The 26,095-nt window shown below is 36.5% G+C and overlaps 1 protein-coding gene across 9 annotated transcripts in view; it reads right to left on the bottom strand.

Moving 5' to 3' along the window:
* The window catches only part of LOC126764041 (protein unc-13 homolog 4B), a 324,201-nt gene that overhangs the window by 177,856 nt on the left and 120,250 nt on the right, over window positions 1–26,095 (bottom strand). For 5 of the 9 annotated variants that reach the window (XM_050481775.1, XM_050481773.1, XM_050481768.1 and 2 more), the window contains 2 exons: window positions 7,603–7,758; window positions 7,156–7,521 (listed from right to left, as the gene is read on the bottom strand). The exons of 2 other annotated variants lie outside the window; for them this stretch is intronic. In XM_050481775.1, coding sequence (XP_050337732.1) covers window positions 7,156–7,521; window positions 7,603–7,758 — 522 coding nt within the window. The remainder of the gene's footprint in view (window positions 1–7,155; window positions 7,522–7,602; window positions 7,759–26,095) is intronic. 2 more of the 9 variants (XM_050481776.1, XM_050481770.1) reach the window with 1 other exon arrangement.

Below are 26,095 nucleotides of genomic sequence, written 5' to 3'. Positions count from 1 at the left end.
ATTGCTCCAAAGACACTGTCGTTATGGCTATACGACAACTCTATGAAAGCTCCAATAACATCAAAACGGCTAATTAACAGAAATATGTAAAGTTCATATTTTTACGCATCTTGATATCGATTGCTTAATGTGTATGTTATGTATTAAAAAATCAATTCTACACCTTAATTTAGGATAGTTAAATTGTTCCAAATACATTGTCGCTATTGTAATAAGACAACTCTATGACAACTCCAATAACATCAAAACGACTAGTTAGCATAAATATGTAAAGTTAATACTTTTACGCAACTTGATATCGATTGCTTAATGTGTATGTACCAAGAAATCGATTCTACACTTTAATATAAGATTGTGTAATTGCTCCAAATACACTGTCGCTATTGCTATACGACAACTCTATGACAACTCCAATAACATCAAAACGGCTTATTTGCATAAATATATAAAGTTCATATTTTTACGCATCTTGATATCGATTGCTTAATGTGTATGTACTAAAAAATCGATTCTACACCTTAATATAAGATTACGAAATTGCTCCAAATACACTGTCGCTATGGCTATACGACAACTCTATGACAACTCCAATAACATCAAAACGGCTAATTAGCATAAATATGTAAAGTTCATATTTTTACGCAACTTGATATCGATTGCTTAATGTGTATGTATCAAAAATCGATTCTACACCTTAACTTAAGATTGTGAAATTGCTCCAAAGACACTGTCGTTATGGCTATAGGACAACTCTATGACAACTCCAATAACATCAAAACGGCTAGTTAGCATAAATATGTAAAGTTCATATTTTTACGCAACTTGATATCGATTGCTTAATGTGTATGTACCAAAAAATCGGTTCTACACCTTAATATAAGATTGTCAAATTGCTCCAAATACACTGTGGTTATGGCTATAGGACAACTCTATGACAACTCCAATAACATCAAAACGGCTAGTTAGCATAAATATGTAAAGTTCATATTTTTACGCATCTTGATATCGATTGCTTAATGTGTATGTACTAAAAAATCGATTCTACACCTTAATATAAGATTGTGAAATTGATCCAAATACACTGTCGCTATGGCTATACGACAACTCTATGAACACTCCAATAACATCAAAACAGCTAGTTAGCATAAATATGTAAAGTTCATATTTTTACGCATCTTGATATCGATTGCTTAATGTGTATGTACAAAAAATCGATTCTACACCTTAATAAAAGATTGTGAAATTGATCCAAATACACTGTCGCTATGCCTATACGACAACTCCATGACAACTCCAATAACATCAAAACGGCTAATTAACAGAAATATGTAAAGTTCATATTTTTACGCATCTTGATATCGATTGCTTAATGTGTATGAACTAAAAAATCGATTCTACACCTTCATATAAGATTACGAAATTGCTCCAAATACACTGTCGCTATGGCTATACGACAACTCTATGACAACTCCAATAACATCAAAACGGCTAATGTGCATAAATATGTAAAGTTCATATTTTTACGCATCTTGATATCGATTGCTTAATATGTATGTACCAAAAAATCGATTCTACACCTTAATATAAAATTGTGAAATTGCTCCAAATACACTGTCGTTATGGCTATACGACAACTCTATGAAAGCTCCAATAACATCAAAACGGCTAAATAGCATAAATATGTAAAGTTCATATTTTTACGCAACCTGATATCGATTGCATAATGTGTATGTACCAAAAAATCAATTCTACACCTTAATTTAAGATTGTTAAATTGTTCCAAATACACTGTCGCTATTGCTATAAGACAACTCCAATAACATCAAAACGGGTAATTAGCATAAATATGTAAAGTTCATATTTTTACGCAACTTGATATCGATTGCATAATGTGTATGTACCAAAAAATCGATTCTACACCTTAATAAAAGATTGTGAAATTGATCCAAATACACTGTCGCTGTGCCTATACGACAACTCCATGACAATTCCAATAACATTAAAACGGCTAATTAACAGAAATATGTAAAGTTCATAATTTTACGCATCTTGATATCGATTATACAAATACACTGTCGCTATTGCTATAGGGCACCTCTATGACAACTCCCATAACTTCAAAAAGGGTAATTAGCATAAATATGTAAAGTTCATATTTTTACGCATCTTGGTATCGATTGCATAATGTGTATGTACTAAAAAATCGATTCTACATCTTAATATAAGATTGTGAAATTGATCCAAATACACTGTCGCTATGCCTATACGACAACTCCATGACAACTCCAATAACATTAAAACGGCTAATTAACAGAAATATGTAAAGTTCATATTTTTACGCATCTTGATATCGATTGCTTAATGTGTATGTACTAAAAAATCGATTATACACCTTAATATAAGATTGTGAAATTGCTCCAAATACACTGTCGCTATGGCTATACGACAACTCTGTGACAACTCCAATAACATCATAATGGCTAGTTTGCATAAATATGTAAAGTTCATATTTTTACGCAACTTGATACAGAGTTCGTAAAACCATCAAAATACGCTCTTGCTCTGATGAGTAATTTTCCGCAAGAGAACATCATTTCAAATACTCAGGAGCGCAAGCTTAACTAACATTCTCATCACAAAAAACTCCTCACGTATTTGGCTCACTCATATATTAGCATGAGCGAGCATTTTTAAAAGATAACTATTTGCCTAACGCATCATCTTTATTTTTATCGCTCTGAGTGTTCAAGTGATGCGAAAAATAAAACTCATCTTATTTACTTTTCATTAGTATTGTCTCTTATTTAAAGAAAAAAAAGCAAAAGCATATACATATGTATCTATATAAATAAAAATGAATCGTCAAACTGTATGTACGCGCATAACTCAATAACGCCTGGACCAATTTGGCCAATTCTTTTTCTTAAATGTTCGTTGAAGTTCAAAGATGGTTTTTACGGCGAGAAAAATTCGAATAATTTCCGGAAACCCCCTAAAAACAGCTCTTTCCTTTTCCTCATATAAACGTTATATAAAAATGAATGTTTGTTTGTTAGTAACACTAAGAGAACGGTTGAACCAACCTTGATGAAATTTTTAAAGGTTGTTTGTTGTGGATCGGGAAAGGTTTAGAAACAAAATACCTTATACTTTTCATGAGGAGAAGTCGGAAAATTGGACAATTCCAAAAAGTAACATTTTCCATGCAAAGTTTGAAAAATTAATTGAAAATTATTCAGTTATTGAAAATTATTCATGTGTGTTTCAGACGAAGTGATCAATTACAGATTGAACTTTGTTACGAAGCCACGAAGAGGTCGCGCTAATATTGGTCGGCGTTCTTTTTGCCATCAACGTATGGCAGCCCAAGGAAAGGCAAGGAGTACTCCCAAAATGCGATGACATACATACGAGCGGAATTATGGATCGCGGTCAATCAGCTAGCGATCGTAACGATATCACAGCACGACTTTTTAAACAATAGCTGCGATGTTTGACGGTCTTTATCTTGAAGCAACCTATGGTATATATGGTGCTGTTAGATGCTGAATGTATTCTCTTGAGTACCAAAAAAGAGGTTTGCCGCACGCACACATTCTTCTTTGGATGCGGATGGTGATTACATCAGATCAAATTGATGAAATCGTTTCAGCGGAAATTCCTGATTCAGAGATAGATCCAGAATTATACGAAGTGGTGAAAACCAATATGGTTCATGGACCTAGCGAACCTTACAATCCCACTTTGATTTGTATGTCTGACAATAAATGCACGAAACACTACTCATGTGCTTTTCTTTCGGAAACGGAAATGGGAAATGATTGATATTCACTATATCGGCGTCGGTCACCAGACGACAATGGCAGAACATTTAGCATTTAGAGGCGTGAATATCGACGTTAACAACACATCGAAGTTGACAACACATGGATCGTACCATATTCACCACTTCTGTCTAATTCACTTTCAAAACTCATGTCAATGTTGAATATTGCAGATTGAAAGTTTTCCGTCACCAAAGAGTCAACATAGCGGTTCAACTTCATTTCAAATGGGTCGATATGCCGTATTGTGAATTTTCTTTTGCTATTCATGAAAGTGTGTGCAACTTTTTAAGTCATTGCGTAGAATGGTACATGTGTGCCAGCATGCCAGCAGTTGCATTTGCTGGAACATGATAATCACTGGAAAGAGACGAAGGACAATGCAAGAGTTACTTCGCATGCCACTGAAGTTCGCATACTTTTCGCGAAGATCATTTTGACATATCAGCCTTCAAATTCGCGTTAATTATGGGATACGAAAAAATGACATTGCCGATGACATTTTACATTGTATTCGCTAAGAATTGGAAATGGGCAAATTTCGGTTGATACTTCCAGTGGTTTGATATCAATTTCACCTCCCTTTTGTCAATTCACTTCAACGGAAGATGAACTCATCACGAATGTTTGTCCGAACATTCGCCAAATTATCATAAATGCTTGCTTGAGTGCACGCGCAATTTTAGCTGCCAAAAATACCGATGTTAATGACTTAAACTGGAAGATTCAAAGTCAAATTCCGGGAGGTTTGCGCTCATATAAATCGATCGATCGTCTTGACAAGGAAGACGAAACCGTAAATTATCCAGTGGACTTTCCAAATTCTTTGGAGAGGCTTGGTATGCCCCAGGATCATTTGCGTCTCAAAGTTGGATCTGTCATTATTATGTTTCACAATCTTCATGCGCCGAAACTGAGTAATGGAACCCGACTGATTATGACGCAGTTATCGAATACAAGGGACAGCCTTCGAACGTATTCAATTTCCAGGGAAAATTGCCTTTGCGTTGACAATCAACAGGACACAAGGAAATCGGGAAATGCTATGTTTTTCACACGGCCAGATATACATATGTGGCGTGTTGACGAGTTGGAAACCCATCTTCTCTGTATATTTACGCACCAGAACAGAAATCAAAAAATTATGTTTATTAAGCTGCGCTACATTAAAAGAAATGTAAAAAATCGAAAATAAATCATCTTCGACACAACATAATTTCAACTTTTTTTCATTTCAAAACACATAATTTCACGCAGGACAACGGTTGCGGGGTCAGCTAGTTTACAAATAAAGAATAGACACTGAAATTTTTATTTAGTTATTTTCCGTATTTGTACATACAACGTGCATAAGTAAGTACTTATTTATTAAAACAAACAAAACATGTATATATTTCAATAAAAAAAGAACACAAATAATTCAATAAATAAAGTTGATAATTTTTTGATGAAAAATTACCTTAAGAAAAATTCATATTATTAAAAAGTTCTTCATTTAACCTTATCAAAAACAAATTATTGATATTTTGTGCGTTGAGCCTGGAACGATGCTTAGTTAAAATTAACGAAAGAGCACTAAAGGCACGTTCCACTGAAGTCTGACTACATGGAACAGATAGAACTACTTCGGCTAATTTGGCTAAAGCTGCCCATTTTTAACTTATAAAATTTTAAGCTAACAAAACTGCAATGCGTCTTAATCCAAAATGACAATTGAAAAAATGCCGAGTATGGAAAAACCGATGACAAAAAAAAACAATCATTGTATAGAGAAATTCACTTAGAGAACAGTATTTTTGCATCGTCTTCCTGATTAATTACCTACTCACAATACAACTTAAATTAACGGTTAATCATGCATGTACCCAAAACTGTTAATATTTACACCAACAACAATTAAACTTTAACATAAATTTATAAATATACATACTCTCTAAGAGAATAAGAAATTGCTCAAGTGCACTCTCTGCTGCATAACTGACTTTATCAGCGATACAAAATACTGAGTGCTGAAACCTGAGATGAGAAAAAGAAACTTAGCGCTCTTGTGAGGAGTATTATTTTGAGGAGCACGTACGTATGCGGAAAATATTAGAGCGAAAAGATAAGATAAGTATTAAAGAGAAATATTCTAGAAGAGCACTCTTTCCTTTGAACTCACAATTGAGGAAATCAAAATTTATTGCTCCTCAATTGTGTTGTACTGAGGAGGAAGATAAAAATTTTACTCCTCAGTAAATAAACAAAAATCCACAAACTCTTCATGAACAACCTAAATTGACAATTTGGTGCGGTCTTTGGTCTGGTGTATTCATCGGTCCGTTCTTCTTTTGAAACCGTTTCTGTTAATGGAGAGTGGTATAGATCGATGATAACCAACTTTTTATGGCCACAATTGGAAGAAGTTGATCTTGATAGTATCTAATGTAGGAAATAGGTAAAACTCGATCATCGCATTACCCCAGCTACCATATACTACTTATAATGATTTTGGAAATTTCGGTCGGCCAACTGCCAAGAACAAATTAACTAAAATTGCTGGACCAAAGGCTGCTCATGTAGTAAAACCAACTAAAGTAAAGTATGGGTACAAAATGCCTACAGTATTTATACATTAACGGTATGCAAGTAAAACAACATTGAAAACTATACGTTGTATAATTTAACGTTATACTGTAGAACACTTTCACTGCACAGTTTAATTTCGCAAAAAATTTACGAGCGTGTAAAGATATAAATTAAAAATAAATAGTTCCTCCCTTTTTATCGAGAATAAAAGCACGAATATCGGTCAAATTTATGTATGAAAAGTATATATATATATGTATATTGCCATCATTTGTCCTTTTTTCCTTATTTTCTGAATTGAATGCAAATTTAGTATAAATTAATAAGAAGCTTATCAAACTGACTCCGCCCACGTAATAAAAGAAAATGTCAAAAAGCATCAACTTTATTTGTGATGCGCGCCTTTCTCTGTCACTGCACATCGACTGCCGGTTTATGCGTTTTAAATGTCAGAAATATTTCCGATGCATTAAAGAACATTATGCCTTATTCATATAAATAGCAACCGACGTTTTCGAAGTCAGCCAATCTCAAATATGTAAGAGGAGAGCTTTTTTATAAGACCTGTGACTTGTGTTTAGCGACTTTTAGGGTATAATAACCGCAAGTTTTTCTAAAATCAGTCAGGGATAAAGAACTGATTAAATTCAGGTGTTATAAATACAATATATTAGTATTCGGGCAAAAACAAGTAAAGTTTTCAAAACAAGGAAAGTCACTTAAATATAAAAAATAAATATTTTGAGTATTTTGTCCTACTCACATCTAAATTTGATTGTATAAGATCGTACATCACAACGGAAAGTTCGGTCCAAATAGCATCTAAAATCCGAGCAAAGTTAACTTCATTTAAAGTATTATATAATGTTTTTAAAGATGATTCCATATACATCATAAGCTTTTCCATGGAATTGGAATTTTCGTGTAAAACTTCAGCACCTTCAGCTAGAAATCGTTTAATCGAAGGAGCCATTTTCCTGCCAACAATATCAATGAGTTCTAAAATTTGATTTTTTTGAGTATCCAATGCATTTTCAATTAAACTATTTATCGTGGAGGCACAGCGATCTGCGTCGAGGTTGGTACGGAAATCACTAATTTTTTTTATAAGACCATCTGTTTCTAGCTCCTACAATAAAGTAATATTATAGAAATTAAATGAATTTATGTACAAATTTTAATTGAAGAAATTATAAAAAAATATACAAACCGTAATGAATGTAGGTAAACTTTGTCTAATATAGTCGATGTTATTGATTGCAAAACACCATTCGGCTGAAACAATAAATAAATCATTCTCCGTTGTTTGAGATTCCACATGCCGCGACATTCTCTTGGAGTAAAATACACAACACCGACATACATCCTATTGAATTTAAATGAATTATATGAATAAATGTATGCAAAAATTTAAAAACTAAAGGATATATATGTATGTATATACTACTGTGAGAAAGAAATAGTAAGCCTTTTTACTTTAAAATTCGCTCGAAATATTTGTTTTTAGATTGGTGTGACTGTCACAGGCATCTGTGCCAATTGTCACATCAAAATAATAATTAGTGTTTAGTATACACTTGCCTTTCTGAAGTATAGTGCATTCGTCGATTTTTACGATGAGTGCAGAATAAATTTTCTGGTGTCTAAACGTTCAAAATGTTGGTAAGGACCTTCAGTGATAATTTTTTGTCGTGAGCAAGTGTCTTACGTTACGAGTTTTCCAGAGAAAGGTTCTGCGAAAGATTTATGGTCCTTTGATGATTGATCGGTGTAACGACGAGCTGTACGAGTTATACGAGGACATTGACATATTTCAGCGAATTCAGCCAGCAGACAAGGAATTGGTACTTGAGAATCGAAGATTAACAGTCAGAGATCTTATGGACATCGTTGGAATTTCGGAAAGATCAGTGAAAACCATTTCGAAAAATCATTAAATTTTTTCGAAAAACAGCGTCGAGTTAACGTCTGTGAAACAATGCTTTCTACTACCAGAATATCTTAAAACGTATTATTATTGGCGATGAGTCTTGTATATACGCTTACGGGCCGGAAACAGACTTAGATTTTGAAGAATATTTTTTTTGCTTATAGTAGTATATATACTATTTGTTCAGTTGTTATATTAATTCAAATGAAGTCATTCCCATCTATCTACACTGTACATTTTTGTGCCTTTGATTTTTGATTTTACCGAGTGAATGCACTTTCAGCAGTTTTCACATTAACTTATATATAAGGGGTGAGGGTGATTAGTATCTGATTCTAGCAATTATAACATCGTATGATGAATTAAGTTAATTTAAGTTATTTTGATAAAATCTATTTATGTCGGGATTATGCCCACTTTCCGAAAACTGGTTACCCAGAGGTACTCTACACCGCGTTAATCTGGTCGAAATTTGGTCCATTTGCAACACCAACCTCCTCAGAGTACTAAGTTCCATGGAGATACCAAAATTTATACTCAGGGCATCACTTAAACCGCAGACAAGCATCCAAAATTTAACTCACATTGTCATCGTGATGTATTTTAGAATGAAGCATTAATAATAATACCCAACGATTACCCTCCTCCCGCCCAACCGACGCGAGGGGCGCAATCCGCGAACGAGCGGAATTAGCCGAGTCATAAAAGGCAAGAGAGTTTTAAGCGTTGCGATCTTAAGCTGCTCAGCTACAGAAACAAAAATTTCAACAGCCGAAATTAAGAATTAGATTAAAGTAATTTTATTAGTTTTAAATGTTACTTGTTAAGAGTAGATAAAATAATTTTTTTAATGGTAAAGAGTGAGTCTGTTAGATCAAATGTGCTGGAATGAAAATTGAAATCATGACATATACGGCGGAATGGTTCGTTTAACTCAAAATTTGTTCCAGAAAATTTTAAAAGTAAGGGTCTAAACTGCCTGGTAGGGCGAGCTGGAACGTTAAACTTAATATCAGATAGGAGAGATGACAGACTGACCCATTCATGAGTTTTACAAGAAATATTATACCAAGCATCTCCCTACGACTAGCGAGTGTCGGGAGATTTATAAGTTTTAAACGGTTAATGTAAGGGGGAAGATTTAAACTGGAATCCCAATGCAAATGATTTAAGGCAAAAAGTAAAAATTGTTTTTGAACGGACTCTAACTTATCCGAATGGACTTGGTAACTAGGGTTCCAAACCACAGAAGCATACTCCAATATAGGCCTCACCAGAGATGTAAAAAGAATTTTTGTGGTAAGCGGATCTCTAAATTCTTTAGACCAACGTTTAACAAAACTAAGAGCGCCTTTAGCTTTAAAAACCGTGGAAGTTACGTGAAGATTAAAATTGAGTTTGGGGTCCATAGTTACTCCCCGATCAACAAAACTGCATCCTTGCTCCAACCTAAAGTTTTGTATTGCGTATGAGGTAGAGTCTACAGCTCTACGTGAAAAGCACATCGTTTTACATTTTTTAAGGTTCAATGGCATGTCATTTCTATCACACCAAGAAACTAGGTTGTTTAAGTCATGACATCTTTCACTGTTTGAAGTATATGTTTTAAAAAGTTTTACATCGTCAGCATATAATAAAACTTTTGAAAACTTAACAACAGATGATATGTCGTTAATAAATAATAAGAACAGAATTGGACCAAGATGGCCACCTTGAGGAACGCCTGAAGGAACATTGATTATGTCAGAAAAAGTATCTTAAAATATGACTTGTTGACTCCTTTGAAGTTGGTCGCCTTGTCGTGGCGAAGGGGCTTAAGTAAGAGTAAAGTGTGCATCCCAAAGGAAACGCACTCTAATCTTACGAACTAAGAGGGACACTTCATAATTCCCACAATAGTGATATTGATGAATAAACCCTAGGTTTTACGCTCATCTCCTATTGTGGAAGTATGAGGACACCCGAACCAACACCACCCTAAGCCAAGGTGTCGAGGTACCCGTGCCGAGGGCTGAATGGTCAGCGGGGGGTAATAAATAGCTGATCGCGAACGGTCCCCTCCGATGCCCGGGCGAGGTCGGAGGTATAAAAGCCTTCTCTCCGCATACCGGCTCTGCGGACGAGTGACTACCCTTTCCGGACTACTCGTGGGACCAAACATGAACGCAAACAATACAAAAACAACAACACCAACTACAACAACCAAATTGACGACAACAGCAACGACTAAGGACATGAGCTATTGGAATCCTATAACGGAATCCGATGAGGACGAACTACTTGCCTCCAGCCAGGAGACGAGTAAGAGTACTACCGAACATACCAAACAAAGTATACCGGTAGATACAGCAGTGAAAACCACAGAGGTAAGGGACGAAGCGTCCACCTCCAAGGCTGCCATGAGCACCAACCAAAGTGCACTGGCGGCTAAAAGTGAGAACAAAAAGAAGCGCAAGAAATCCCAAAATCAGCTGAGGAAAACCGGTACCAGAGGGCGGTCTTCATACTAGGGAAGATAGCCAAAGACCAGGCAGCCGGTACCCCAGTTGATGAGGCTGAAACAAAGCGCCTCAAATCCATCGTAGAGGAATATGAAGGCTACCTGAAAAGGAAGCAATCACAACCTCAAGTAGAGAACAAACTAGAGAGCACTTCTCAAAAGAGAAATCGCTCCATCACAAAGGTACCCGGAACTCAGCCCAAAAAACCGAGGCGGAGTGAAGGAGAACACAGCAGCACAACAACGGCAAGGCATTTCTGCGATGTAGCCAGGGATAGCCTGCAGGTGGCCATTATAGATGGAAATTCCTCCTCTCCGGGCACAATACAGGAGAGATGGGTGGAGATCGACGTCAGATTGTCGAGTATGGTGCTAAGCTATGTACTCGACAATCCTGCGGGTCCCCACCCGGAGTTTGACTCCTCTGAGACCCTCAGGGGCTACAGGGTCATCAAATGCGCGGACCAGGCCTCGCTAGATTTCCTGACGGGTAGTGTTGCTATAATTAGCAACGCCTTCGTAGGCCTCCAATTGAGGCTTATACCCGCCAGGGACATTCCAAAGAGACCTCGTGCTCGCATTTGGTTACCCCCTCTAGAGGAGCCAGGCGAAAAACTCCTGAGGTACATTAAGCTGCAGAACAAATCTATACCAGGTATAGATGAGTGGCAGCTAATCAAGGAGGAAAAACCTAATAAAGCAAGTAAGCCAATACTAGTGGCCATTTGTGATGAGTCCATTGAGGCTCTGAAGAAGACTGACTACAAAATCAGCTTCGGAATCCGCAAGGCCAGACTAAAAATCTTCCAAGGCGACAAAGCGGCTGACGAAGACGACACGGAAGAGGTCGACGACGCCAGCCAGTTACTAAGGAATGTGGGCATCGAAGAAACCCGAGATGCCCAATAACAACCTTAGATGTGTACAGATAAACCTGCAGCACTCGAAGAGTGCTACAGCGAATCTGACAACCCTCGTGAACGAGAGGGGCATCGACATCAGCCTAGTACAGGAGCCCTGGGTCAATGATGATTCCATTAAAGGGCTAAACAGCAGCAACTATAACCTGTTTTACACACGGAACAGAGGTAAACCTAGGGCATGCATCCTTATCAATAAAAGTATAAATGCATTTCTTTGTCCTAATTACAGCACAGCAGATATCACAGTGGTAAAGGGGGAACAGAAGGAAAAGCCCTTCTTCTTGGTCTCTGCCTACTTGGCCCATGACGAAGACTTACCACCGGCCCCGCTCGCCAGACTAGTAGAGGAGAACAGGAGGGATGATGTCCTATTAGGGTGTGATGCAAACGCAAGGCACACCGTATGGGGTAGCTCCAATATAAACACCAGAGGTGAGTCACTCTTGCAGTATATTTTGAATAGTAATCTAAGTATTTGCAACAAGGGCGATAAGCCAACATTTACTTTCCCAAGCTCGGATAGGTTTCCGGGGTGGGAGGAAGTGCTTGACCTCACGCTATCAACAGACACAGACAGTCTCGTTGTGGATAACTGGAGGGTATCCGATGAGCCTTTCATGTCGGATCACTCTTGGATACTCTTCAGCATCCGCGAGAAGTACAGTGCGCCTCTCACATACCGGAACCCTAGAAAAACGGCATGGGGAAAATTTACCAGTATAGCAACAAAATGCCTTGAAAAGGGAGGCAACAAGAGTATCAGAAATCCTGAGGAATTAGATTCAGAAGTAGAGAAGTTGGAAAAAATTTTAACCACAACTTTTAATAAATCTACTCCGCTAACAATTTTGAAAAAGAGAAAGTCTCTTCCTTGGTGGAACAGTGAACTTAAGAGTTTGAGAACACAACTAAGGAAAACTTTCAATGAGAGTTTTAGAACCAAAATCTGGCAGCCATATAAAGACATTATGAAAGAATACAAAAAAGCAGTCAGGAAAGCTAAAAAGGACTCATGGCAATCTTTCTGCACATCGATAGAAAGTTGCAGAGAAGCCGCTAGGCTGAGTAAAATGCTATCCAAAGATCATATTAACACTGCCTACATTAGGGCTGAGGGAAGTGATTGGACCTCCTCGGCAAAAGAATCCCTGGAGGTACTAATCACAACGCACTTCCCCGGGAGCCAGCAAAAACCTTCAACGAGGGTTCAACCAGAACCACCGCTGAATGCAGCTGACTATCGAAGCCAAATAGTAGACAAAAGTAAAATCAAATATGCCATAAACAGTTTTGCACCATTTAAAGCGGCAGGTCCTGACGGGATTATGCCCATAATGCTGCAAAAACTAGTAGAACCAATGGTTCTAAGGCTTGAAAATATATACAAGGCTAGCATTCAACTATCTTACATCCCAAGAAGTTGGAAAAGGATTAAAGTTGTGTTCCTTCCAAAACCAGGCAGAAGAACACACGAGAATGCCAAGGATTTTAGACCTATAAGCCTTACCTCCTGTATGCTGAAGGTACTAGAAAGGCTAATAGATCTACACGTAAGAGCAATAATGGCGGAGAAGTTATCGAAGTCCCAACATGCGTACATGAAGGGCCGATCAACCGAAACCGCCCTTCACGAGGTGATAAGTGTAATCGAAAAATCACTACACCACAAACAATACACCATGGCTGCATTTCTAGACATAGAGGGCGCCTTCAACAACATAGAAGTAAATGCGATAATTAATTCTCTGGCACATGGTGGCATAGACGACACTGTGTGCAGATGGATACTATCGATGCTTGAGAATAGGAAGATTATAGCTTCAAACGGCGCTGCAACACAAACAAGCTATGTGAGTAGAGGAACGCCTCAAGGGGGGGTTCTCTCTCCGATTCTTTGGGTTGCAGCGCTGAACGAAATACTACTCCAACTAAACGGTGAAGGAGTGAAAGCAGTAGCGTATGCAGACGATATAGTGTTGTTGGTTTCAGGCATGTTTCCTTCAACAGTCAGCGAGATTATGGAAAGAGCACTTCGTAGGTTAAACCTATGGGCTAAAAACAATGGTCTAGGAGTTAACCCGAACAAAACAGAACTGATGCTATTCACTAGCAGAACCAAAATACCTCAGTTTCAACTTCCGGTACTAAACGCAACAACACTCACTCTATCCCCCACAGCTAAATACTTGGGGGTGGAGATTGACACCAAACTGTCCTGGAAAATAAATATAGAAAAAAGAATAAACAAAGCATACATGGCCTACTATACTTGTAAGAAAATCGTCAACAAGAATTGGGGCCTTAAACCAAGTATAATCATGTGGATGTATACGGGTGTCATAAGACCTATACTTACATATGGAGCTCTGGTATGGTGGCCAGCGCTAAACAAACAATACAATATTAGAAAATTAAATGGAATACAAAGAGCAGCATGTGCGGGTGTTACGGGTGCAATCAGGTCATGTCCGACTGATGCGCTCAATGTGATCCTGCATCAACTACCAATGGACATTTTTATTCACAAAACAGCAGCTATTGCGGCGATAAGAATAAAAGAATTGGGAGGTTGGAAACAGCTGAACTACGGACATAGTGTAATTCTAAACAAGTTCACTATTAACAAATCAGACTACATTCTCCCAAAGCTGGATTTCAGTAGACACTTCCAGGTGAGGATACCATCTAGACGAGAATGGACAAGAGGTTCAATAGTAGAGGAAGATACCACCTTAGTCTATACCGACGGGTCCAAAATGGACTGCGGAGTGGGCACGGGGGTATTCTCCGCTGATCTAGGCATATCTCTCTCTATACGTCTACCGAACTCGGCTAGCATCTTCCAAGCAGAAGTACTAGGCATTGAAAAAGCCTGTGAGGTTCTATTAGAAAACCACGGAAATATACATAAAGCAACTATATTTACAGGCGGCCCTCCTGGCATTGTCTTCACCCATGACAAATTCCAGTATAGTTCACAGCTGCAAGAGAGCACTAAGCTCAATAAAAGACAAGCTCCAGCTAAACTTGATCTGGGTTCCCGGACACAGGAACTTTTTCGGTAACGAAAAAGCAGACGAGTTGGCAAAGGCAGGAGCTTTCCTCAATGAATCCGAGGCGGAGCTAATACCAAGCCCGCTAGGATCGATAAAAGGAGAGATCAATAGACAATTTCAGCAAATTGCAAACAACAGGTGGAAAAACATTACAAAATGCGTCATAACTAAACAATTATGGCCAACATATGACAGGAAAAGAACAAATGATTTATTAAATAGGTCAAGAAAAAGTATTTACAGAATAACAGCTACCACAACAGGGCACTGGCCATTTGGGGAACATGCGTCCAAAATGGGATTGCCCTACAACGATATCTGCCGAGGCTGCGGAGTAGCAGGGAACAAGGAAACAATTTTCCACTTTCTCTGCGAATGCCCAGCTCTAGCACAGACCCGACACAAAACACTCGGAATTCACCAAGCACCAAATCTTGAATGGATTTCCACCAAAAGCATATCGGACATAAGTAGTTTCATCGAAACCTCAAAATGGTTTGAGAGAGAAGGTGAAACGTAATAGCAGATACAGGTGGTTCTACGAATAGTGTATCAAAATGGCACATCAAGTGCTAATTGAGCCCGATAGGGCTGCACTCCTACCTACCTACCTATGACTTGTTGAATTCTATTACTAAGATAAGAAGCAACCCATTTTAGAAATATTGGTTGAAAACCAAGAAGATCAAGTTTATTCAAAAGAATTGAATGGTTTACTTTATCAAAAGCTTTACTAAAATCTGTATATATAACATCAGTATTCTTATTCTCCCTAAAGCCCGTTGATACATGTGATACAAATTCAAGCAAATTAGTTATGGTAGATTTGCCTTTACGAAAATCGTGCTGAGAACAAGAAATTAGTGGAGAGATCCGGAAGGTTATGTCGTCTGTTATAATTGCTTCAAAAAGCTTAGGTATTGCAGACAACTTTGCTATTCCCCTATAGTTTTCAATAGATGACCTAAATCCACTCTTATGCAAAGGAATTATAAATGACTTTTTCCATATGGATGGAAATAAGCCTTGCATAAGAGATGAGTTAAATAGTTTTGTTAGGGGTTGGTATATATATTTGGCACATTTCTTAAGAAAGCATGAGGGAAAGTCACTATATTATTTAGCATATGTCTTTTAAATCAAAATTAATATTTTTGTTTCAATTTGTGATGGTATTAAAAAAGAAGCGTTCAAAACACATTCGATCTGATTAAGTGCTCAAGTAATGAAAATTAACGCTGCCGTCTGTTAAGGCTATTATATTAACAAAGCTGTTGTTAACTGAGCAGCATACTGCAAGAGTATAAAAGTATTTATATTAGCCTATATGTCTGCCAAAATTTTTCTTAATAAACACAGGTTTTTGTTTGTGTAATACCTACATGGCTGAAACTCTGAAACTAGAGCTGATAAAAATATTTAAATTATATTTTTGGAAATAGCATATTATATGGAGTCAGCAACAGCTAAAATTTCTTCGGCAACAAATGTACTGTAAACTAGTGATATATATCATAATCGGCTCAGTAAGCAATTGATGAATATTATACTACCTGTATCCCAAGAGACTGATGCCATAACCTTGCCAGCCGACTTTTTCGTCTTTCCACGCTTGAGGGCTGGTTCATCATATGCAGTCCACTAGGCTGACTGTTGATTGGACTCCACTGTGAAATTTTGAAGCCATGTGTCTATTATCAAACACCGACGCAAATTTGGTTTCATTACGATTAAAAAGCACTCAAACACCCCTAAGAATCAGCAATTCGTTGTTTTTGTTGGATTATGAACTTGCGCGGCGCTGCCTGCATGTCTTCGGTGCTCATTTCGCCTTCTTTCCAATATAACAAATCTCTTTTCAACGGTTGATTTCCCTGGTGCAGAGCCCAAATGAACAGTATTTTTCCCCCAAAAAAGCAATGTTTTTTTAACACTCGCAATGATTTTTGACCCATCTTTTGTAAAATAACACAAATTGGTTCACCCAAAATGCTATATCTCATTAAATAATAGTTCCTTCCCAAATTTAGAAATCATATAGATGGTATAAGTAGTATCATCTATGAATCAGCAAAAGCGTGGACGGGTCCCGTAGTATGTATATACGTACTTTTATGTACGTAGATGTATAAAGATATGTGATATTTTTAGCCTTGCCTTTAGCTCGTTAAGACAGACATGGTTCATTTCGAAAGTTATACATTCTAAAAATGGAAAAGTCTAGCAATATTAATTTTCAGCTTTGATTCCTTTTATGCACATTTTTAAAAGGTTTTAAAAAACAAATAATTTGAATCGTCGTACCTTATTACAATAAACATTCAAATTGTCAATTGCAAACTCAATATTAACCTATGACATATGTATGTTCTAAATCAGCAACAATACATTAAAATTACGAATAACAACTAAGGAAGCGCTAAGTTCGGGTGCAACCGAACATTTTCTACTCTTGAAACTTACAAGAAGCAAAGCCAGGGAAATACTTTAAGGTATAAAACGTCAACCAAAGGATTTTTTATACATATACTAAATATACATACAGATGTTGACAGCTAATTAGAAACGACACCTATTTTGAATTAAATGATGTTATTTTCCAATAAATCACGTATATTTGTTGTATTTTTTATTGAAACCTATGTTAAACTTAAACTCTAATAGTAAAGATTTTGTTTAAAATTCGTTTTTGTTTTGAAGATTTTAACAAAAACATGTGGAATCAACGATTTGAGTGCGACAACTAATTAGAAACGAAAAATTTGTATAAATTATTATGATATTACAAAAACTTGCTTACTTTCTGATAGTATTTTGTTGGTTCCTCCTCTACTTTAATATTGCTTCACATCGATTCCAAATTTACGTTATAAGACTCTGACAGCGCACCAATGGTGTAGCTTGCCATGCCGTTCTCATTTCATCACAAAGAACATCCATATTTGGAATATTTTTGTTGCATATGGCGCGTTTAACATCACTCAGAGATGTTTTATAGGGTTTACGTCTGAGCTGGACGATTCCCACTTCAAAACATTGATAGAATTTTCATTAAAAAACTTTTGTGTCAACTTAGACGTATGCTTTGAATTGTTATATTCCTTATAACAGGCAAATTTTCCTCAGCCCATGGCAACATGACATTTTTTAGGATGTCGACGCATTTCTCCTTGTTTAAAATTCCATTAATCTTATGAAGTGGCCCAAACCATTCCAGATAAAACATCCCCACACCATGATTGATCCTCCATCATACTTAACCACGCGTGGAACATGGCGAAGATCAAATTATTGAATTATTGGACGGCGAATACACCTTCAATCATCAGGTCCTAAGCGATTAATTTTTGTTACATCGTTCCAAACAACATACCTCCGTTGATTTTTGTTGTCTTATGCCAATAAGAGTTGGCAAAGCCTACGCGTTGTTTTTCGAATTTTAGTTAGAAGTGGGTTCCTGCGTGCTTCCCTGCCGTGAAGTCCAGATGCGACCAAGCACCGGGAAATTGATTTCACGTAGACTGTCAGTGGAACTCTATTTTTGGGTCTCTTCGGGAGATGGTGTGAATTCTGCGGTATATTTCTGTTGAAGTTTTTCGGATTTTTTCTTTGCGTGCAATATTGAAAATAGTTTTAAAATTCCGTACATGCTTAGGGACATTCAAAACAAGGGTAGGTGTACAGCTGCAGCTTTTCCTCATTAAAAAACTTGAATGATATATTTTAAACCACAACTTTGAAACACACCCTTAGCAGAAATCAATAATATTATTAACAAAAATTAACGCCTTAAGGAATTTTAATTCTTTAAACAACTGTTTCTAATTAGCTTAATGCACCTTATATATCGTCACGCATTTACTATTTGGGAAAGAATTAAAAGAACTTTAACTTCACAACTACAAAACAGAGTTAATTTAGTAGTAAATAGAGTAACACGAACAATGCAAGAATATTTAGGTATTTAAATAACGGTATATAAAAATTTTGTATCATTATACTCATCAGCCACCTACAAAAAAAAGAGTTTATAATTAGCTATCAACGGTGTATATGCTATATATAACTCATACACTTACAGACACATAAGGTTTGTTAGAAAAACGAAAATCATTAGAGCTAGTAGTATATGGGAGTTGGGGTGGTATAAACCCGATTTTATGTATTTTCCCCAATACCATATATTATTAAATTTTTATGTGCCTTTAGCTCGTTCGAAAATCCTGATATATAGGGCCGAGGTCAAGTTTTCGCCCAAATTTATATATATTAGGCAGAAAGAAACACTCTTGTAAGTAAAACACGTAATAACTCACAGTTTGGCCGATATATGTCACCCAGAAGATCGAAAACATTTATATTAGGTATATGGGGGCTAAGGGAAGTATTGGTCCGATTCAACTCATTTTTACATACAGACATACCTTTGTCAGAGAAGGGTTATCCCTGAATTTCTATTATATATCTCACTCATTGATCGTTTCGAAGAAAAGTCAACTATAGGTACTAGGGTCCAAATATTCCGGCTTGAACAGTTTTTGTAGGATTTAAACAATTTTTGGTTGTAAGCTAGCACACACTATACGCATTATTCGTGCAAGGTTTTATCCCGTTATATTAATTGCTTCTTGAGCTGTGTACTTGAAAGTGAAATTTTAAAATGGAATTTAAAATAGAAGTATGCATGGTTTTTGTCCGATTTCATCCGTTTTCGTACTATGACATAGGAATACGAAAGAATGCCAAGTACTAAATTCGATGTCGAAATCGGTCGGCCGGTTCCCGGGATATAGGATTTCACCAAAAAGCGGGCGGTGCCACGCCCATCGTCCAATTTCAAAATTTAATGTATCTGGCGTATTTAGTCTATGTTTTATTGCGGTTTTAGTAGTTTTTAACAGTACCATTATATGGAGAGTGAGCGGGGTTATATCTCCGATTTTATATAAAAGGAGCGTTCCAAAGTAAACTGGATTAAAAAAAAAAACAGAACAAATAGTTTTTTCGACAAAATCAATTTATTTTACTCAAATTAGTGTCCTTCTGCTTCAATACAGCTGTTTGCATGGTCCAAAAGCATGTCGAACGAGTGTCCTTTTTGACCTCTTTAATGATGTCCTTCGAATGCTGGATTCTGAGCAATTTTTGGTAGTCAGTCAATTTGTGCGGAACAAACCGTGCAATCGATGTTTTCGAGATGTTCAATTCCATTTCCATGAATTTCAATGATTATTTCGGCTGATTTTGATTTCACGCAGTTACGATGGAATTTTCGGTGATACGGATTTTGATTGGCCCACATGTTGATCGTCATTTAAGTCCTCACGACCACTTTGCACTCTGCTACGGGATAGGCAATCATCGCCATAAACTTCTTTCATCAATTGCAACCTTTCGGTAAAAGTTTTACCAATTTTAAAACAAAATTTAATGTTGGCTCTTTGTTCGAAGCTCATTTTCGCACCGATAACACAAACATACTGACATTTAAAAGGCAATAACTTCCCTTCCAATCAATGAAATGTCATGTCACTGGACAATCGGTAAAGATAACAGATTCTAACGGACAATAGATGGCGCCACCAGGGGGCGCTAGATTCAAAAAGTCCTGTTTACTTTGGAACGCTTCTTGCATTTGCACACGATGGGTAGGAGTTCTTATAACATTTGTGCTGGGCAAATTTGTTTATTATAGCTTTATCGGTTTAGGGGATATGTACATTAAACTTGTTAAAGGGTGGGACGAAACCTTTCAAAAGCTTTTGCCCCAAGATCGTTCTGGCTACTGCGATCCCCTGTGCCAAGTTTTATATCTTAGTTTAGTGCTTTGTTTTGGCACTTTATAGATTTTCAGTTAATGCCGATGTGTGGGCGTGGCAGTGATCTGATTACGTCTATCTAAGAACACGTATTTTTTTGTACATGCTAAGGAACCCGCATACCAAGTTTCATCAAGATATCTCAATTTTTACTGAAACTACAGCTTGCACAAACCGACGGACGCACAGACAGACAGTCCACCTAAGAACTCGTATTATTTTTTGTACTAAGGAACCCTCATTTCATGATGATATCTTAATTTTTACTAAAGTTACGCCTTGCACGGACGAACAGACAGACAGTCATCCGGATTTCAACTTTTATCGTCATCCTGATCAACTGTAAAAACGTTAGGTGGATATATCTATTATACTCTGCAGCAATGGTTGCAAGAGTATACAAATATTTGGCCAGGAAACGTAGCATTAACTTCGTAAAGTCTAAAACCGAAGTGGTACTATAATATTGTATCATTTGATAATTTTAAAATAAAGTTATCAAATATTTACAGAAAAAACGATAACGAGTTAATGAAAATCAGCTGACTTATTAAGAAATTGCCACGGATCACAGGTTGAACCCATCTTGGCATTTTGGCACTTTGAAAGAAGCCGTAAATTCGAATCACGAGTAATAAGTGATTGTTGAGTAAGAAATAAAAATAAGTAGTGGTAATTGTGAAAGGTCATGGGAGCGGAAAACATTAGTGTTGACGAATATGTTTTTCAATTGAAATGAAATGAAAAAACAACGAAAATAGAAGAAAAAGAGGAAGCTCAATGCTCGTCAGAAGTTATGGACATGGACACATTTTTGGCTGTAATGTCGTAGATGTCAACGCAAATAAGAGAGCATATGTACTCGTTAGAAAATTCAACGTTGCCAACGAAATTGGAGAGCAGTTCGCAACGCGAAATGCAAGTATATAAGCACCGGTGTCCTCACAGTTGAAAGAGCAGGATGTACGGATATTGCCGGTGATCTCACAAATAGCAGAAGTACCCTTACAGATTTCAGAAAGCGGGATACAATTATAACTGAAGTGGGTGAATTGAAAGATCGTATCCTACAATTAAATCGGCAAACAATTTCCGTCAAAGTAAAACCTCCATCATTTGATGGCAAAGTTTCGTTCCATGTTTTTAAGCTTCAAATCAAAAAAAGGGCATCTTCGAATAATTAGAACGCTGAAGATAAAGTAGCTGTTTGTTCGTTGCATTAAAAATATCTGCAGAGGAGATATTACAAACAGTTATTAAACATTGATGGGTGTATTAAAATGACGATATGATAGTGAGCACAGGAAGCATACCTTCCAAATCGAGTTGCAAAATCGCCGCTAGAAAGCCAATGAGACCCTGCAGTATTCTGCGGTGAATGAGAGGTTAGCTCACTTAGCTTATGCTCATAAATCCGTGGGATTCATCGAGAACATGAAAATTCATTCACGGATTGCATATAAGTTCGTGGAGTTCATCGAGAACACGAAAATTCAGATCTTCATTAATGGAATACGAGATAACACTACATGCTTCGCTATATTAGCATTCTAAAATTTACATTTGCGGTATTGTTTTGTATGCTCTGGCACAAGAAAGTGCGTCTGTGCTTAGCAATCGAACATAGAAAACTCGTCAAGTAGAAATAGAACATCACACCTGGGTAAACCAATTACTTGAAAAAGTTAAAGAAAAGATGCGGAAAGTACTGGAAAAAAAAACTACATAAACGCGTAAGAAAAATAACGGCGTGATTAAATGCTTTATCATTTTTATTTCTGGTAAAAATTAACTCACGCAACTGAAACCAGCACAATAATTCAGTTGAACGTCAACGCAAAGCAGATGAAGGTCAAGCAATTGTCAAATCCAATCAATCGTTAAACTAAAGCCAGCAAACGAATACCCTGACGAGGTATTAAAAGGATTGCACTGGAATATCTGTTTTTTTTTTGTATAACTCGACATCATCGTGGTGGGTAAAAAATTCGATGAACATCTTAAAAACTTGGAAGGGGTTTTTAACTGATATCTAGCGCTGGTGTAAAGCTGAACCCGAAGAACTGTTCCCTGTTCAAACAGGAAGTAAGCTTACTTAGGGACAACTGAGGCATTTGCTTACTACTTAAAACTTGCTTGTATTGCGTAGTTTTCTCTTACTGTCTACTATCGACGATTTGTTCTAAATTTGCTATGGTAGCTTCCAACCTACAGGAACTCACAAAAATAATAGAGTTTTTGAGTGAATAAAAAACAGAGATGTCCCGCCGTCTCTGCAGTTAGGAATTCTGACATTGCTCAAAAACTGAGGCCAAAGAGAACATTGTAGAGGTCCGATTAATGACACTAAATTCAGACTAGGATCCAGAGGAACACCGAAAACTACAGTAAAAAGGAAAAAATTTGAAATGCATGGAGTGGAGATGAACGAACGTACAACTAAACGAAAAAATAGTTGCGGGAAGACGAGTGCCTGAATTCTTGCATCGCGTATGGGAAAACAAAGATGTACAAAGCTTCTAAGATCAAATGATTGTTCCGAAGGTAAGATTTACCGAAGGTCTCAACGAACTGCACAACGGTCCAAGTGGAAGACACATCAATCACTAAAACCTTGGAAAATTAAAACAGAGATTTTAATGAGTTGGTTGTCGGAAATCAATTAAGTAGTGGATCGCCAATTGTGCCGAGTGCATTGCAGCTAAAGGGCCGAGGCTCAGGAATCATGGTCAAATGAAGCAGTACAATTCGTAGCTGGTTCATTTCCTACCAATAAATTAGGAAACAAATATGTTTTGGTAGTCACGGATTATTTCAACAAATTGCCAGAGTATACACAATTCCTAACCTAGAGCCAGAAACTGTAGCGGGGGTATTCATCAGCAATTGGGTATTGAGTTATAGTGTTCCAATGGGATTACATTTTGACCAAGGGAGGAATTTTGAATCTGCTTTAATTCAGGAGATTTGCCAGAAACTAGTTACCCGGAAAACTCGTACAACTACACTGCATCCGCAGTCCGATGGCATGGTATAACGTTTCAACCGAACTTTGAAAAAACATTTAAGGAAAGTTGTGGACAAGCACCAAAATTATAATACTCATATATCCTTGTTCCTGGTGGCTTATCGGTTTGCAAGAGTAAATTTTTGCTCTTCGGTTACCCACTGATTTGAGGTTTGGAATTAACAATACTAAAAGAAGGAAAGCCAAGGAAGTCCACAGAATCCTGAAAGACGAGATGAGTGAAATGTTTGCTATGGTAAGACAACGCACCAAAATTATGAGTAATAAAATTAAAGCAAAATACGACAAAGCAATGAACTGCTAGGTTTTAGAGAAAGAGATTAGGTTTTGTTATATAACCCGCAACGAATTAAAACGCTGTCTCCCAAAATACCGTGGAGTTGCGAAGGACCATACTAGACCATTGGAAGACCTACGAATAAAATGAAGTTAGTTCATCTGGAATAGCTTGCAACATTTAGTACCGCAAATATGTCTAATCGGGACGTTTACATTTAGGGCAGCAAGGCAGAACGGCGAACAGAAATGCTAGCTCAGTGTTATTTTAAGACTGCCTTATATCTCAAAAGTTCGAAATTTTCTGCATATTTAACTAGAGCTACTATCAAGCAAATGAATCAGTACAAAATCATCTGAATGTTCATATGTTGATGATGTTTTATGAATTATATTTTTTTGATATTAATAAAAAACTAAAACGTGCTAAGTTGATTAAGTTTTTACATTTGATATGTATATACGTACTTAAGTATAAAAATATGTACTATTGGGTATATAACTACATTTATGCGTATTTTATTAATTTGAACGTTTATAAAGAAAAGAACACATGCACAATAGTACTATTCAATGCATTGTCCATCTAAAGCCAATTTTTGATAACCTATTCTGAAGTGAACCCTCAAAATCAATATTTGAGTGAAAAAATTATTCTTCAAATTATAACATACATAGTACATAGGTATGTATCGGGTGATTTTTTAAGAGCTTGATAACTTTTTTTTAAAAAAAAACGCATAAAATTTGCAAAATCTCATCGGTTCTTTATTTGAAACGTTAGATTGGTTCATGACATTTACTTTTTGAAGATAATTTCATTTAAATGTTGACCGCGGCTGCGTCTTAGGTGGTCCATTCGGAAAGTCCAATTTTGGGCAACTTTTTCGAGCATTTCGGCCGGAATAGCCCGAATTTCTTCGGAAATGTTGTCTTCCAAAGCTGGAATAGTTGCTGGCTTATTTCTGTAGACTTTAGACTTGACGTAGCCCCACAAAAAATAGTCTAAAGGCGTTAAATCGCATGATCTTGGTGGCCAACTTACGGGTCCATTTCTTGAGATGAATTGTTCTCCGAAGTTTTCCCTCAAAATGGCCATAGAATCGCGAGCTGTGTGGCATGTAGCGCCATCTTGTTGAAACCACATGAGTCAACATTTAAATGAAATTATCTTCAAAAAGTAAATGTCATGAACCAATCTAACGTTTCAAATAAAGAACCGATGAGATTTTGCAAATTTTATGCGTTTTTTTTTTAAAAAAAGTTATCAAGCTCTTAAAAAATCACCCGATACATATACTGAAGAAGACGTATAATTTTTTTTGACTATCGACGCAACTTTATATAACTGAATTATATTTTAACTGTAATCTTCCGTTGAAAGCTTAGCATTGCACATGCATGCAAGTTACAAAACAATCAAATGATTTTAAAACTTGTTACACAGCTGAGACCAACTGATCGAAATACTGCGTTTTTCGTGCACAGAGATTTATGTAAAAGGAATGAAAAATAGGAATTTTTATTTTTGGAAATGTATTCTTAATCGACGTTTTAAAAGACGTTCAATAATTTTTTCAGAACAAAGATGTGTTATATATGTATCTATCGTTTTTCCTCACAACATCTGATATTAATTTATAAAATGTTGTATTTATCACTGAATTTTAAATAAAACTATAACAAAATTTAAAAAATTTTAAAAGCTTTTTACATTTAATAATGCTTTGATATAATAACTTTTTTTAGCGAATCTTGGTAAATATAACACCTATAATTTTAAAAATCGACAAATATTGGGTTTATTCGTATTTTGTCAATAGATGTCATTGCAGTCATATATCTTCAGTGCTACCATTGTGTCATAGTCTAAGATCCCACCATAGTACGACCATCATAAATAAATATTTTTTATATAAAATTTATTACATTAAAATATTAATTTCGAGGAGGTTGACTGGAAATTATGATGCTAAGTGTAATTAATTAATAATTAAAACAAAGATTTTTTCTTAAACATTACACCCACTACGCAATACGCTGTAGACTAATCGAAAGTATATAGCTTATAGAATATGCAAACGCTGGGTTGTCTTCTTTTTCCCGTCGCAATTATTACCAATAGTGATTTGCAACTATCCACTTACGCGATAAACCTTATATCTATCAAA

Source organism: Bactrocera neohumeralis, unplaced genomic scaffold, assembly GCF_024586455.1.
Source record: "Bactrocera neohumeralis isolate Rockhampton unplaced genomic scaffold, APGP_CSIRO_Bneo_wtdbg2-racon-allhic-juicebox.fasta_v2 cluster09, whole genome shotgun sequence".
Classification (NCBI taxonomy): Eukaryota; Metazoa; Arthropoda; class Insecta; order Diptera; family Tephritidae; genus Bactrocera; species Bactrocera neohumeralis.
The sequence above is the reverse complement of the archived record's forward strand: the minus strand, read 5'-3'. Positions and strand labels throughout refer to the sequence as shown.